Source organism: Mus musculus, chromosome 7, assembly GCF_000001635.26.
Source record: "Mus musculus strain C57BL/6J chromosome 7, GRCm38.p6 C57BL/6J".
Classification (NCBI taxonomy): domain Eukaryota; kingdom Metazoa; phylum Chordata; class Mammalia; order Rodentia; family Muridae; genus Mus; species Mus musculus.
Window position 1 is genome coordinate 43,578,851 of NC_000073.6, and position 17,187 is coordinate 43,596,037.

General features: G+C 44.0%; 1 protein-coding gene across 3 annotated transcripts; it reads left to right on the forward strand.

The window, feature by feature from the left end:
- Positions 1-708: 708 nt before the first annotated feature.
- Zfp719 (zinc finger protein 719) lies at positions 709-14,860 on the forward strand. 3 transcript variants are annotated; one of them, NM_001357769.1, is made up of 4 exons: positions 736-959; positions 5,218-5,446; positions 7,504-7,630; positions 10,405-14,860. In NM_001357769.1, exons 2-4 carry the CDS (start codon positions 5,309-5,311, stop codon positions 12,345-12,347), a joined length of 2,208 nt encoding a protein of 735 aa, NP_001344698.1. In that variant the 5' UTR covers positions 736-959; positions 5,218-5,308; the 3' UTR covers positions 12,348-14,860. The 3 variants fall into 3 exon arrangements, with proteins under 3 accessions (XP_011249143.1, NP_001344698.1, NP_766070.1); NM_172482.1 differs by having other exon boundaries at positions 736-916; XM_011250841.3 differs by lacking the exon at positions 5,218-5,446 and having other exon boundaries at positions 709-916; positions 10,405-14,619.
- The last annotated feature ends 2,327 nt before the right edge of the window (positions 14,861-17,187 follow it).

A 17,187-nucleotide genomic window follows, 5' to 3' on the forward strand; every position in this document is an offset into this window, starting at 1 on the left:
TGGCTTATCTCAGTTTCTCACCGTTGGTGTTCCATATGACTTACCTCCTGTTTCCTAATAACCCCACATAGTTTTCAATTTTTGAAAAATTAGAAAAGGCCAGTGTGGTGATACACATCTTTAATCCCAGCACTCGGGAAACAGAGGCCATGAGATGTCTGAGAGTCCAAGGCCAGAATGACCTTCATGTCCGGTTCCAAGCCAGTCAGACCAATATAGTGAGGTCATCTCAAAAATAAGAACTTCTTTCAATTCTGGTGAAAATCAAGAGAAAGTTGAAGAAAAAGAGAAACAGATTAAAAGCACTTGTTGCTCTTGCAGCTGTCCTGGATGCTATAAACTCAACATGCAGGCAAAAATACATAAAGTAAATCTAATAAAATACAGGGGAAAAAAAGGTACATTTAGGAAGATGTAATGTTACAGTGTCTTAGAATTATATACACATACAAGACGTTAATAAATCCCCTAAGCATGTGAGACAGCCTTGGACTTTCACCTATCACATTCTTGTCGGCTGTATGGAACCGTTGCGCTTTGATGCTTGCCTCTGTGTCACGGGAGTGTGGGTTCAGCCATGGCACTTTCTAGGAAGAAGTTAAAAAAAAAAAAAAAAAAATCAGAAACCACCAGATGAGCCATAATAAGTACTGGCAAGACAGACTTCCGCCAGTGGTGGTGCGCATGCGCGCCACCCAGGGCTACGTGGTAGTGAACTGAGGGAACCCTTATTCAAATCGGAAGTGGCCTAGAGTGATCACATCCGCTCAGATCTTAAAGTAGTTCGCCTCTCCTGTCGTTGCCAGGGTAGCGTGGGTGTTTGGAATCCGAACCCATGGAATTGTGGGTGTCTGTGGGCGGAAGTCTCGCAGTCCTGGCGTGCCGTGTGCAGAGCTTCTCTAAGGTGTAATGTGAGGTGAGTGGATGTGGAGCAGAGGACGCTGTGCTGCTGAGCGCCGGTTTGTGCTGAGTGATGGTTGAATCGGCCCCAGGGGGGGATGAGGTGGATAAAGTGGGGGTCGTTCGGTTCTCTTTCATTCTGTTCCTGCGGGTTTTCCGCGTCTGTATTTTGTCACTTCCCAGTATGCTGTCCTGTGGGATTTCCCACCGTCGTCCGTGAAAATTACCATGTGAGGGCATTCGGGGCAGGACTCAGTGAGTGGGCGCTGCAGCATCCGGGAGCTTCAGGGCGAGGACCTTGAGATGGCTTGTGATCCGCTCAGTCTGTGATTGGCTTAGGAGTCAGGCGATGGAGCTTGAGGCCAGTGTAGGGTGCTTTGTGAGGGCGACCGCGTCGCTTTCTGGGCTGTTTGAGTAGCTGGTAACTGGAGCCCTGGCTCCTGGTCAAACACTGGCCTTCGAGAGGAGATAAACTCCAAAGAGTAAGAGAAAACGGGGAAATGAATTTATTTACGTTTGGTCCAAACTGGAGACCCAGTGCCCTCCATCTCTGTCAGCCTAAGCAGTATTAGCAATAGAAGGCACTGCCTAGAAGCCAGGAGATGTGTTTAGGTATATTTAATGTGGTCACAGTTATCTAAGCGGGGACATAGCCTTGGGGCTGCCCTTAGGTGTTCTGGATATTTCCTTTCCCCCGTATGCAACTGAAGACAGAAGAAAGATTTAAGAAAAAACTAGTCATTTCAGTTACAATTGAAAGTTTACATAAATACTGCAGTCCTTTGCTGATGTGAGGTCTGATCGGAGGTTTGACTTGTGCCTGGGATCTGTGAATTTGGCAAGGATTGGTAATTGGCAGTTACGCAGAAAGGTGCTGCTGTAAAAAGATTGTAAGGCAGAAGCCTGGGTTCCTGCATCCAAACAGGCAAGGGCCAGCCTCATCCAGTCTGCCTACTGAAGAGACCAGTGAGGAGGAAAGGCAGGAGAGTGGAGATGTGGGTCAGCAGTGTTGGGTTCCCAGCACCCACACCACATGGTGCCTTGGAACTGCCTGGTGGGACGATTCCAGGGGATCCGTGTTCCCTTCTGGCCTCCCAGCTAATGGTGCACAGACAAAGACAGACAAAACACCCACACACGTTTCATTTTTAAATGTTTGAATAGTAAGAATAAATCTTTAAAAAAAAATTTTTTTTTCCGTTAATGTTGGGCGAGCTGCCTTCTCCAATTATTCCCCACCTCCTAAAGAAATGTTAAGGAAAAAAAGAAAAGCAGAGGTTGAGACTCCATACAGTGGTAACGTTGAGCAGGCGGAGAGGTAAAGTGACCTAGTGGCCCCATGTCTGTCTCTAGTGCACAGATTTGAGGTTAAGTTTAGAAATCAAGCTTTATGTATTAAAGTAGTGCTGCAGGTTGTGGTGGCACATGACTGTCCTGTAATCTTAGCACTCTGCACTCGGAGGCTGGAGGATGTCTACATTATGGAGGCCAGGCTGGGCATGAAGTAGGTTAGCGTTTAAGTCAGAGCTGAAGTGCTAAAGACATACATAATGCTTTTTAGTAAAAGCAGCCGTGTGTGTGTGTGTGTGTGTGTGTGTGTGTGTGTGTGTGTGTTTCATCTTTTAAAATTTATGTGTATGAGTGTCTGACCGATGGTCACCAAGGGACACCAAGTGTGTGTCTAGTGGCCATCTGCTCCCCTGGAATCAGACACAGGAGGCTGTGAGCCACATGTGCAGATAGGTGCTGAGCCTGAGGCATGCGCAAGAGCAGCAATTGCTCTTAACCACTGAGCATCTCTCCAGCCACTGTTCCTTCCTTCCCTCCTCTTGTCTCCCTCCCTCCTTCTCTCCTTCCCTCCTTACTTCCTATCTTTTGACAGGCTATTCTATGTACCCCCGGCTAGCCTGAAACTCAGTTTGTAGGCCAGTCTGACCTCAAGTGTGGCTGTGATCCACCTGCCTCTGGCGTGCCGGGATTGTAGGTCTGCAACCAAAGTTTCCAGAAACCAAAAGTTTAGTTGTCTTTGGTCTCCTCAACAATTAGTCAATATCCATCTATGTATTTTACCTAAATAGCCTATTAGTTTCCAACTAAGAATGTCATTGGAGAGCCTATGAGGCCTGTAAAGGAGGTTTTCTCACCGTGTTGTAACCTGCCTACCTAGTGGTACCACCAGGGTTCATTATTTGTTGTTATTGTTTGGGTGTGTACGTTACAGGCTTATTTGGCTATGGGTACATGTGTGTGTACAGGTGAGCGTGGAAGCCAGAAGACATCATCCCGCCTTTCACTCCAGCACTCCTACCTTACTTTTTGAGCCTGTCTGTCTGTCTGTCTGTCTGCCTGTCTCTCTCTCTCTCTCTCTCTCTCTCTCTCTCTCTCTCTCTCTCTCTGTGTGTGTGTTTGTGTGTGTGTGTGTGAGAGAGACATGTATAGGTCAAGAGGATAGCTATCAAGAGTTATTCTCTCTTTCTACCATGTGTGTCCCAGGTATCAAACTCATGTTGTCAGGCTTGTTGGCACCTTTTCCCTCCAAGGCAGTGGTTCCCAGCCTTCCTACTGCTGTGACAGTTCAGTAATAATTCCTCATGTTGTTGTAGCACAGAGAAGTGAGTACCTGCAAGGAGAGGTGGGGATGGATGGGGAAGGACGGATGAGAGAGGAATAATGAGATCAAGACAAAGTTTCTGAACAAGGTCCAAAGTGTAATTCTTAAGTCTGAGTTTAAAGGGGGAAGGAACCCATCCCCCACTTTGCCAGGATCTCATAGCTTTGCCTGGATCTCGATCTCCTCCCGAAGACAAGCTCAGCTGCTCAGCAGGTTGTGGCTTCTTGCCAGGAAGCTGCAGATGTGGCAGGACAATAGACTTCAGGCCAAGTGACCCTACCTCAAAAAAGGAAAGCAGCATCAATAATTGCTTCCAGCCTGGACTCTGTCATTTGGACCCTTGTGTTGAGAGTTATTTGGGGTTATGTGGAAACTAAGAAATTAAACACGCTAGGGAAAATTTGTGTCAGTCATAATTTCAGGATCCTGCAGCGTGCCAGTCACTGGGAGGTAGTTTGTAACCTGGCACTCCTGTATTGTCTTTAGAGGTCACTGAAAATCATTGATCTGAGTGACTACATCCAGTGTAGAGGGGTGACTCATTATAGACAAGGAAGACATGCATAGTCGGCCAGAGGGATGGTCATACCTGTAATCCTTACACTGTCTTGATAGGCGGACGGAGCAGTGGCACTATGACCTCGAGGCCATCCTGGAGTTTATAATGAGTTCTCTGTCAGCCTGTGCTACAGAATAACAAAATAAAATGGACAGAATAAGAAGGAGGACTGGTGAGATGGCTCAGCAGTTAAGAGCTCCGACTGCTCTTCCTAAGGTCCTGAGTTCAAATCCCAGCAACCACATGGTGGCTCACAACCATCTGTAATGAGATCTGACGCCCTCTTCTGGTGTGTCTGAAGACAGCTATAGTGAAATAAATAAATAATTAATTAAAAAACAGCCGGGCATTGGTGGCTCACGCCTTTAATCCCAGCACTCGGGAGGCAGAGGCACGCGGATTTCTGGGTTCGAGGCCAGCCTGGTCTACAGAGTGAGTTCCAGGACAGCCAGGGCTACACAGAGAAACCCTGTCTCAAAAAAAAAAAAAAAAAAAAAAAAAAAAAAGGAGGAAAGGGTAGGATTACAGACCAGAAGTCCTTGTGTATATACCTCATCTTTTCTGATCAAGAAGGGAATTGTGGTGGTGAGTGAGTTACAGAGATATGTTAGAAGAGATGGGCTGTGAGGTACATTAGTAAGTTTGAACAGTGCCTAGAAACAAATAAAAACTTGAACTGGGACAGTGTGTCATTTCGTATAAGTCAGATATATACTATACTGATCCTCTCTCTTTCATTTGATGACCTTAGATCATATTAAAACACCAGGTATAGTAGCCTTTGCCATACAGCTGAAAAGATTGTCCGGAAAATAAGCTAAGAGCTAGCTAATTTTTTTTTTTTTTTTTGATTCATACTTTTGACCTGGTAATCAGAAGCTAGGGGCTGATGAGCCTTATCCTGCATCAAATTCCCAATGCCAGTGACCAATACCTGCATCCTTGTTTTATGTCACCTTGCTTAATACCTTCCTGTTGTCACGGTTAAGAGGTAGAAGGGAGAGTTGGACATTTCTGGGCTTTGTCTGCTCTGCAGTGTCTACAGGATGATCTTCAGATAGAACTTTCAACTCTTCATGGGCTAATAAATTTTGAGTGAGTGATAATATGGTCATTGACTTTCCAGGGCTTTCTGATATCTTTGCAGACCTCTGGGTGAGGCTAAGCCATTCATGCCGCCAATTTTCTCAACATAACCAAGTTGGCCTCTGCCCCACAACTCTACAAGAATCGTCCACATGCTGACCTATCTTCAGAATCCTGAGAAAATTAGAGAGAGACCAAGAGTAGAAACCACAGAGGACATGCCTACTGATATGAATTTCTGCCAGATGCCCCAGCAGTTGGGAGCAGAGGAGCAGGATGGATTGTGTGAGGTGAGGAGAGATGCTCCAAGTTCAACTTTTCCTCGCTAGATTGTAGACACTGGAAGCAGAAGATGGGACTCCTTTTCCTAAGACAACCTTGATTCTCCAGCTAAGAGTGAAATGCAGAGGGCTGAAACCCCAGCCTTTCCTCATCTTTTCATGACACATTCATTGTGCTGCTTTTTAGATTTAGATTTATCTCCCCGTCTATGACTCCCTGGGGAATCCTGTTCCTATTCAGCCCAAAGGACTGGCAGGACAAAAAAGTAGGTGCATCCAAGTCTAGCTTAGTGAAGCAGAGACTTTGTGTGTATATATTAATTATCGTAACAACTGTGAAGTACAACCCTCAGGGGCACGGGGATCTCGAGCAGCTGCATCACCCGTCCCTGTGACAGCCTTCCCCAGCTGTGTGTCCCCTTACACATTTATGTAACATGAAAGATTGGCCTCTAGAACCTCTCCTCCCTCCCTCCAAAAGGGAATGGTTCAGTGCCAAGGTAACAGCTACACAGCATTCTCTTTACCACACACGCAGACAAGTCCCTGAGTCTTTTGGCTTTCTCGCCCAGCTCATAGATACACATTGGCTCCTCAGAGCTGAGTATCTTAATTTAATATATGTTTTTTTATGTGTAGGATGTTTTGCCTGCTTGTATAGCCGTGTACCGAGTGCATACAGTTCTCACAGAGGCCAGAAGAGGGCATCGAATCCCCTGGAACTGGAATTAATAGCCAGTTGTGAACTGCCATGTGGGTGTTGGGAATTGAACCCAGATCTCTGAAAGCCAGTGCTCTTCACTGAACCCTCTCTTTAGTTTTAAGCTGAGTATCTTAAAGTAATAATTTAGATATGTTAGGCTAAATAAAATATGCTATTAAGTTGGTTTCATCTGAGTATAATATGACTGCTAGAAATTTTGAGATGACTTTGTGACTCCCATTGTATTCGCTTTGGAGATCTCTGCTCTAGAGAATGATCGTACTCCAATTTTATTTTATTCTTGCAGTATGCTTCACAGTGATGACAGGCCTGCACTGTCGTATCCTGCCAGGTTCACATCATGCTGGTCATCTCACTGGCTTCAGGTGTCATCATCCCAAAGTCCTACCTTTGTGGAGACTGGGCAGTGCTTCTCTTGTGTAGTTTAGCAGCCATTTTCAAAGAGGGAAGTGCTATAGTAGTAACTGCCCTTCAGAAGGCTGCATCCATGTCTTAGGTGCTTCTAAAGGCAGATCCCTTTACCATCACATTGAGTGGCACACGTTGGATGCTATAAGACCAGCCTTTTACATTTGAAGATCTTCATGTCCCTGCAATTAATTACTTAAGTGACAGTCCGTAGCTCAAAGTTGAAAACTCCACATCCCCTTCACCCACCGCCCTTCACCCTCCACCCACCACCCTTCACCCTCCTTGTGATTGGGATGACAGCTAGTTTGTAGACGTTATGGCTGTCACTGTCCCCTCCTACTCAGAACTCTCTGCCACTCCCTAAGCATGGCTTTCCCTACTGTCCACCTCCATCCTAGTTCCTCCATCCTAGAGTATGCTCGTCCACATCCCAATTCAAACGCCACACTTCCCGTCTAAGGGGCTGTACTCTCATTATCATGACAGCCATTCCCAGGTGTGTGCCTACCTTGCTCTTCCCAACAACTTGCTTTGTATATATTTCTAAAAATATTCTTTATAGCCCCATATGGGTCTTTATATTGCTATTTGGCAAGCCTGAGTGTCTTTCAGAGTAAAAACTCATATAGTGTTGAATCCCAGGGACCCAGCCCAGCTATAGACAAGAATAATGTGGCTTAATAAATTGTCATGCTGTTTAATCTTGGATAGAGAATGAAAAAGGATCCATTTCTGGCCTCCTGGTATGGGGATGATAGTGTTTAATAGATGGCAAGTTATTTTTTTATATATTGTTTTCATCTATGTCCCAAAATACAGTGGGGAAATAGGTGTTTTGTAGAAAGCTTAAAGCATAATATAAGGGGTGAGGGTAACTGAAAACACGTGTTCTGCTTGTCAATGTTAATTTACAATGATTATATTATTACAGAGATTGGTGTCCTTTGATGATGTGACTGTGGACTTCAGCCAGGAGGAGTGGCAGCACCTGGACTCCGCCCAGAGACGCCTGTACCAGGACGTGATGCTGGAGATCTACAGCCACCTCTTGTCAGTGGGTGAGCATGGCTGGCCTGGGGAGCTAAGATCTGGGCCTACTTTCCTTATTTCTCTTTTCCAAACATGGTGGAATATCAAGTCTTTTATGAATTTTTTTCCTTCTTTTGTCTTGATGTTTCACTCCTTTTTGGTTATTTTCATGTGTTGCTTTGTGCTGCCAATAATGAGTTTGACTCAAGGAGCTGTAAGACTGATTTCCCAAGGTTTTTTGTTTTTGTTTTTGTTTTTGTTTTTTTTTCCGAGACAGGGTTTCTCTGTGTAGCCCTGGCTGTCCTGGAACTCACTCTGTAGACCAGGCTGACCTCGAACTCAGAAATCCACCTGCCTCTGCCTCCCAAGTGCTGGGATTGAAGGCGTGTGCCACCGCTGCCTGGCGATTTCCCAAGTTTTATTTTGACTTCTACATACATGCCATGGTATGTATAACACATGCGAGTGCATATATATACTCACACACACACACACATATCCATAATAAATGTGGCGTGTATGTGTATTAAGGTTTCTTGTGTCCATATACCATATGTATGCAGTGCCTGTGGAGACCAGAAGAAGGCATCAGATTCCTTTGAACTGTAGTTACAGTTTAGCTGCCATGTGGATGCTGGGAACCAAATCTAAGTCATCAGCAAGAGCAACAAATGGTCTTTTTTTTTTTTAATTTCTTCTTCTCTCCTATATTACATCCCTACTATAGTCCCCCCTTTCTTCCCTCCCCACCCTCCCGTCCTCCCACCTCCTTAGTTTATCTTAGTTTGTGTTTTATTGCTGTGAAGAGACATCATGACTACAGCAACTCTTTTAAAGGACAACATTTAATTTGGGGCTGGCTTACAGTTTCAGGTTTAGTCCATGATCATCAAGCCAGGAAGCATGACAATATGCAGGCAGACACGGTGCTGGAGGAGCCAAGAGTTCTACATCTTGATCAGAAGACAGCAAGTAGGGGCCATCTTCCTCAGGCAGCCAGGAAAAGACTAGATTCCACACTGGGCAGAGCCTGAGCATAGGAGACCTCAAAGCCCACCTACACAGTTACTCACTTTGTCCAACAAGACCACACCTCCTTCAATAAGGCCGTACTTCCTAATAGTGCTACTCCCTATGGCCAAGCATTCAAACATGTGAATCTGTGGGAGCCAAACCTATTCAAACTACCTTACCCCTTTTCCCTAGATCCACTCCACCATTTTACTCCAGAAAAGAACAGGTCTGCCAGGGATATCAACCAAGCATGGCATAACAACTTACAGTAAAACTAGGCACATCCCCTCATATCAAGGCTGGATGAGGGTCCTAAAAGCAGGCAAGAGTGAGAAACAGCCCCAGCTCACACTGTTAGGAGCCACACAAGAACACCTACCTACACAACCATAACATTTGAAGGGGACCTAGGTCAGACCTACACAGGTTTCCAGATTTTTGGTTGTCTCTGAGTCCTGTTAGTTGGTTCTGTAGGCTGTGTTCTTGTGGTGTCCTAGACCCCTCTTGTCTCCTTCAGTCCTTCCTCTCTGTTTTCTGCACAATTCTCCAAGCTTTGCCTAATGTTTGGCCGTGGGTCTCTACATCGAGACTCTGGTCTACGAGTATAGCAGAATATCAGTAAGCATCATTTTGTTGCCTTTGTTGTTTTGTTTTGTTTATTTGTTTATTTGGTTGGTTGGTTGGTTGGTTGGTTGGGTTGGGTTGGGTTGGGTTGGGTTGGTTTGGTTTAGATTGGTTCTATCCTAGGCCTCAGGGCTATCCAGCCTCTGGTTCCTGGCCCTCCGGGCAGTGTCAGGTGGGGTCTCCCTTTTGTGGTTTGGTTCTCAAGTTGGACCATTAGTTGGCTACTCCCACAAATTCTGCTATACCTTTACCCCAGCACATCTTTCAGACAGGACAAATTGTAGGTGGAAGGCTTGGTGGCTCTGTTGGTGGACGCCTCCCCTGGAAGCCTTGCCTGGTTACAGAGAAGAGCTGGTTCAGGTTTCATATCCCTGGTTGCTAGGGACCTTCCCTAGGGTCACCCTTGTAGATTCCAGGGAGTTTCCATTGCACTAGGTTTGCAACAGATGTTCTAAGCTACTGAACCACTCTCCAGCCTACCTCCTGTGTGTGTGTGCATGTATGTGGTTTTCTTTTTTTAAAATAAAGAATAACAATTTGAGAGTGTAGTTTATTGCTCAGGGTGGAATACTTGCTTAACATGAGTGAGGCTCTGCTTTGATCCTCACTACCACAATAAAGGAAAAGAAATTTAACCAAAAACAGAGAGAAAAAGGACATGGATATACATTTCTCCAGAGCTACTGACATCTTTTCTGCAGTCTCTTTGTTACATCTTAGCTGCCCACCAGCAATGCCATATAGCCTTGGCAGATTCCCTCCTGTATAGTACACTTGTATGGATAAATCTCTTATTTGTTGAACTGTTTGCCTTTGCCCAAACCAAATCTTCCCCAGAAATCAGCTTAGTGATGTTGGCCACTAGCTGTAACTCCCAATTTCTCATATATAAAACAAGCAAAGTAGATGTGGCTGTGTGGGAGGTTATTTTGAGTTCATGTGTCCAGTGTCCAGAAAGTTGCCTAGCACACATGAGTGCTGTGTATATGGAGTTTGGTATATAACAAGGGCTATGTAGTGTTCCTTAGCATCATCACCCATATGATGAGCATGACTGCTTACTACCTGGCTTAGAATTCTCACTGTTCAGATTCAGTTCTGTGCGCTTCCTCCTCCATCCTGTCCACCGCCTGTTCCTTCATCTCTTGCTCTTCTTTCTCTACAGGTAAATTGCAGCTTGACACACAACATCAACAAATTTTTGTGAAAGCTTCATTTCTAAGCGATGCAGCCAGCGAAGTCACCAAACATGGCTCCATATATTGCTCCGTTTTAGAGAAACTCTGGCAGGAGGGTGACCCTGCTGCAAAGACAGATCAGCAAAGCCGGGTCCTGCCTGTAAGTCCTGGTGCTTTCCAAAACCAGAAAATACTGACCATAGGCAGTGCTTGGGACTATGAAGAAACTGAAGAATCTACTCTTTTGGAACCCCACCTCATTTCTACACAATATGTACCTCCAAGAGCAAATAGTGACAGTCAAAGCAATACCATAAAGCAGCTTAATGATATTATCGGATCTGATCAGTTTTTTACACAAGCCTCTTCTAATGGTGTGTGCACAGTTCCTCATCAAACAGAGAAACCATACACCGAGAGTCAGTTTGGAAACATTGTTTCTCTTAATCCACCACTTATGGATCACGAAATTAATTTTCAAGACAAACCAGTTGAATATACTGGATGTGGGAAGGTCTTCACTGGTGAGACAGCTTTCTGTCAACAGCAAATAACTAATAGTATGGAGACATCTTTTATCTGTCACACCTGTGGGAAAACCTTTCTTCACAAGTCTAAATTGACCTCTCATTCAGAAACTCCTAGAGAAGAGACACCTTATGAATGTCCTGACTGTGCCAAATCACTGAGGGGCACAACTAGCCTTCAAGTGCTCCGTGGAGTCCAGACAAAGGAGAAACCTTATGAATGCCATGTGTGTGGGAAATCATTCAGTTATACATCCCACCTAAAGGTCCACCTTCGAACACACACTGGTGAGAAACCTTATGCATGTTCTGACTGTGGAAAAGCCTTCAGCCAAAAGTCAGTCCTCACCATACATCAGAGAATTCACACTGGCGAAAAGCCGTACACATGCAGTGACTGTGGGAAAATGTTTGTTTGTGCATCAGATCTAACAAAACATTGTCGATTTCACACAGGGGAAAAGCCTTATGAGTGCCCTGACTGTGGGAAATCTTTCAGTATTAAATCTAACCTGCTTGCACACCATCGAATTCACACCAGTGAAGGACCTTACAAATGCTTTCACTGTGGAGAATCATTCAGGAAAATATCCCAATTGAAGGTACACCATCAAATTCACACTGATCGTAGATCTTTTGTATGTTCTGACTGTGGAATGGCCTTCAGCCAAAAGTCAGTCCTCACCACACATCAGAGAATTCACAGTGGAGAGAAATGTTACCCATGTAGTGACTGTGGGAAGTTGTTTCTTTATGCTTCAGATCTGAAGAAGCACTGTCGATTTCACACAGGGGAGAAGCCTTACAAATGCCATGACTGTGGGAAATCATACAGTGTGAAGTCGCACCTACACGTGCATCATCGCATTCACACTGGTGAGAGACCTTACAAATGTGATGACTGCGGAAAGTCATTCAGAAGAAACTCTCACCTACAAATGCATCAGCAAACTCATACTGGGGAGAAGCCTTACAAATGTTCTGACTGTGGGAAGTCATTCCGGAGAGCATCTCACCTGAAGGTGCATCATCGAATTCACACTGGGGAGAAACCTTTCGTGTGTTCTGAGTGTGGAAAGGCTTTCAATGATAGGTCAGTTCTCAGCACACATCAGAGAATTCACACTGGAGAGAAGCCTTACATATGCAGTGACTGTGGGAAAGCAATGTCTTCAAAAGCCAATCTCAAAGAGCATCAACGGATTCACACAGGCGAGAAACCATATGTGTGTGCTGAATGTGGGAAGGCCTTCAGTGATAAGTCTTCTTTCTACAGACATTGTAAAATTCACAGTAGGGGGAAACCTTTCGTCCGTAACAAAGGTGAAAAGGGTTTCCTGCAGAATTCACAAGTGACATCCATGACATCCTATGAGCAAACTCAGAATGCAGAGAAACTATAGTGATTCTCTGCCTATGGGAGATCTGTCATTGATATGTATCAGCTGAAGGCATATTGTCAAGGTCACACATATTCCTGAAGCTGTGAGATATTGTTCATCAACTCTAGGTGCACTGTCCATGCAATACTGAGAAGAGACATATATTGTGAATGCAGAAAGTCCCTCAAAATAATGTTGTTTCAATAGTCTCAAGCACTCATACCAGGCACTCATCTGATCATGTAAAAGAATTTATTGTAGAGTCAGTTCCTCATCCATTTCCCTCGTCAAAAATATTCCCCTTGGTTTTAATGAAATTTTATTTATCACAGATCTAAATAAGACTAAGAAGATACACTACTCAGTTGGTAAAATCTTTGTCTTCTGGACACAGGCAAACACATAACATGCCACAGGTGTCTACACACAATACATACACAAACTTTATACAAGCCATAGTCCATAGTTTAGAAGAAAAAAGCTATGCATTGCTTGTTTAAACATAAATATAATTATATGTTTGAGAAATAATCAACTTGTAGGAAGAAGCACAAATACCTGTACTGTAGGAGATATTTTATGGACTGTGTTTCTTTGCATGTTGAAGAAATGTTGACTAATTATTTGAGACCTTCTAAAGTTAAGGTTACAAGGTTTTGAGGCTTTATAGAAAAGTTTGTTGAAAACTACATCAATATTGTTTTTTGTTTGTTTGTTTAATGTGTTTTGTTTTGTTTTTTTAAACATGAAACAGGGTCACACTATATAGCTCAGGCTGTACTGGAATTCACTATATAGACCAGACTGGCCTTGAACTCACAGAATTCTGCCTTCCTCTACCTCCCAAGGGGTTGGATTAAAGATGTGCACTAGTATGCCTGGCTGGATAGTAATATTTTTATTTTCATTAATGAATTACTTTACATTCTGGTCAGAACTTTCCCTTCTCACCTTCTTTCCCTCTTTCCTCCTCCTTCCTTTTCTCCTTAGAAAAGGGGAGGCCTCCAATGGATATCAACCCACCTTGGCCTATCAAGTTGCAGTAGGACAAGGTGCATCATCTTCTATTGAGGCTAGACAAGGCAGTTCAGTTAGGGGAAAGGGGCCCAAAGGCAGGCAACTGAATCAGAGAGCTCCTGTTCCTATTGAAAGCGGTTCCACATGAATACCAAACTGCATATCTGTTATATGTAGGATGCCTAGGTCCTTCCCATGCATGCTCTCTTGGTGGTGGTTGAGTCTCAGTGAGCCCCTGGCTCAGGTTAGTTAATTTTGTAGACTTTCTTATAGTGCCCTTGACTTCTCTGACTCCTCCAGTTCTTCCTCCCCCTCTTCTACAAGATGATACTAATATTTTTAAACTTTCCTTGTTTCTGTCTATGAAGGGACAGATTGTGTTGGGCTTGTCCCTACCATGGTGGCCAACAGACATAGCAGCTATTTTGACTTCCTAGGCCTCTCACCAGATTTTTTTACCAGTCTCGGATTCCTGGACATCATCACCTCAGGGTGCCATTTGAGAGAGAGATAGAAACCCAGAATATTCATGAACTGGTACCTGTGTCTCCACAGTCCGTTTGTGCTGCTGTGATTCATGTTCTTCCAGAACCTCGGAAGATGTCCTCATAGAAATGGCTTCTTTGTAAAAGTAACTAGGCTGTAGGCAAACTTGGCCAGGGTTGGTCCTAAATCTGCTTAGTGATATGATTAAAGCCATGTGAAACTCAAAAAATTTGGAAGGCAGGATCATCAAGGCAGAGATTTTGGTGATATACCTCCAAGCCATGGAATGTTGATGACTGTTAGCAACAGAAACTAAAAAAGAAAAAAAAAAAACAAAACAAAACAATATTTTCTTCCTTGGGTGTTTCCAAAATGAGCCATCCCTTCACCAGTATATTGAATTCCACATTCTAGTCTCAATTGGTGAGAAAATAAGTTTTATTGTTTTGTCAACTATTCTAAACCAATCTAGGAAAACCAATAGAGGGCTCTGGGATGCCCATGTAAACGCATGGCCTGCCTTCCTGGTTCTACCATTACATCTCAGTACCTTCTGTAATCATTGTTTTCTCATCCGTTATTCCTGAACTTTGGGGCCCTTTGTTCTCACTCTGGTTCCTAGGTTTTTAGCTCCTCTTTTACTAAGCTTATTTCATGTAACTATTCTTTCTATGAAACAATGGCCTTGACCTACCAGGTATGTACTCCTTATGCTTTGCAAACCTATGTCCCTCATTTTTGCTTTCATTGAGACCCTCTAGACATGAATATTCCTTATTGGTTCAGACCATGTATTTCTTGTTTATTTCAGGTTTTGGATTTTTTTTGGAGGGGAGTGCTGGGGGAGGGGTTGGTTTGGTTGGGGTTTTTGGGGAGGGAGAGTTTTTGTTTTTTTGAGACTGAGTCTCATTTAGTCAAGGCTGTATTCTAACTTTAGTATAGCAGAGGATAGCTATGAAATCTTGAATCTTCTGTTTCTACCTCCCAAGTGCTAGGATTACCAAGGTGTGCCACTGTCTTGAGGAAATATTAAAAAAAAAAAAAAACAAAAAAAACCAAACAAACAAAAAACCAGCAAATTCCCCTGCTACTGCCAGGCACTGGCAACTCTGTGCCCCATGAGGTCTGGCCGGCCATGCACTGGTAGGCAATGGCTGACCTGTTTTTACCTTGAGACTCTGGCCCAGAGCTCCTGAAATATCTCCACACTGCTCACTAGGTTCCCACTGGCAGGTCGCTACCATGCCAACCCCACACTTTAAATCCCCCACAGCCTTTGTGGTGCACCTCAGGCAAACCCACACTTTGCCACCGTACCTATTTCTCTTGAACGGGGGGAGGCTGCATGAAGGAAAACACAACACAAACTTAGTTCAGAAATGACAGTAACTCAATTGCAGGGTGCAGCAATAAAATCCTAATCTTGGAAGCCTTATTAAATCTAAATCCTTCAGTGGTGAATCCTGATGGATCCGTCATTGAAACCAGGAGACAATCTTCCTCTGTCCAACCCAGAAGTCTTGCCTATTCACCCAGTGGTTGGCTCCTTTATTCATTAGGGGATTGGTTCACAAGAACTCACCTGAGTACCGGACTCACTCCTTGTCTGCAACCCCTTCCAGGAGAGCGGAATTAGCATCAAAATACAAACAGCACCAGGCCCAGGCCCATCCACAACGTGCCAGATGGTACTTTGTGGGAGACTCATAATGTCTCCCATCCAGCAGATACTTGCAATGTAAGTCTGACTACACTATTGAAAGATGAGTCTGTCTGTCCTTCTTATCTTCAAGTTCAATGAGTAAAATATAACGGAAATAACATGGTGTTTGAGGCCATACTAAAAGCAGTTAGAGTATCTACATTTCTTATCTGAATGCTTGTTCATGAAGCCTTCCCCTACCATGTAGTAAATCAAGTCATATTGAAGCCAATGTACTATGAGAAAATCCAATTGAGCCAATGTGGAGAGGCTCAGCGATGAACTTAAAACACAAGAAGATTGATCCAGGACATCGTTCCTATGGTTGGGACTTGAGTTATACCTCATCAGCTGTATGGAAAATCAGTACCACAACTGCTTAGATGATCTTTCCCAGATATCTGACTTAATGTGAACCTTGAAATGGAACAGTAACTTTAGAACATTAAGATTCACTTTGGTGTGTTGTGTTGCAACAAGTAATCAGAATATGCTCCCTTGGCCACCCCAACTATGCTGTTGTGGTTAATCTTGAAAAGCACGCTTTGTCCTTTGCCCAGGGCTATGCTCCTGGCTTAGCTCTGAAATCACGCTCTTGCCAGCCTGTACTCCTCAACCGCCCTGTCTTCTAAGACTAAGCCAAGCCAAGTCCTTTAGGGTGAGGTGATGGGGAAGTTGGGCACATCCTCCTCACTGATGTCCATAAGTTAGCTCTAACTAAGGTTGGATTGAGCATTCCAGTGAGGAATTCCTGCCCAGTAAGAGCAGTTCTCTTATCTTTACACTGCCATTTAGGAGGGGCGTAAAGGAGATAAGTCTCATTGATACTTTTATTAGAAGGATGCACCTACAAGTACCATTTGCACCAAGAAGTAATATCAGGATACTTGTGCCGCTACATCCTGGAAAATGACACTGAAGTTTATTTTTCCTGTTACATACTACTCAATTCTGCCACATCCCCATGAGACATATACCCAGCCCTGTCTTATTGGCCTTGAGGACATCACAGAGTTGAGGCCAGAGTGAAAGGCAAGCCAGAGTACTCAGTACAATACTGTGTGAAGCTGGCACTGCTTTCAGTGTATGTCCATGTTTTTCCTTAGTACAATACTGTGTGAAGCTGGCACTGCTTTCAGTGTATGTCTGTTTTTCCTTTTTTTTTTTTCAACCCTAGCCCTCTAAACCCTCAGTAATTACCTTTCCTAGTAAGCAACTTGTCTTACTCAGGGTTTCTATTCCTGGACAAAACATCATGACCAAGAAGCAAGTTGGGGAGGAAAGGGTTTATTCAGCTTACACTTTCCACATTGCTGTTCATCACCAAAGGATGTCATGACTGGAATACAAACAGGTCAGGAAGCAGGAGCTGATGCAGACGCCATGGAGGAATGTTACTGGCTTGCTCAGCTTGCTTTCTTATAGAACCCAAGACTACCAGTCCAGAGATGATGCCACTCACCAGGGTGCCACCCCACCTTGAACACTAATTGACAAAATGCCTTACAGTTGAATCTCACGGAGGCATTTCCTCAACTGAAACTCCTTTCTCTGTGATTTAACTCCAGCTTGTGTCAAGTTGTCACACAAAACCAGCCAGTGCACAACTCAACATGAGTTCTGATTGTAAAGCAGGAATTATGACTGGCAGCTATG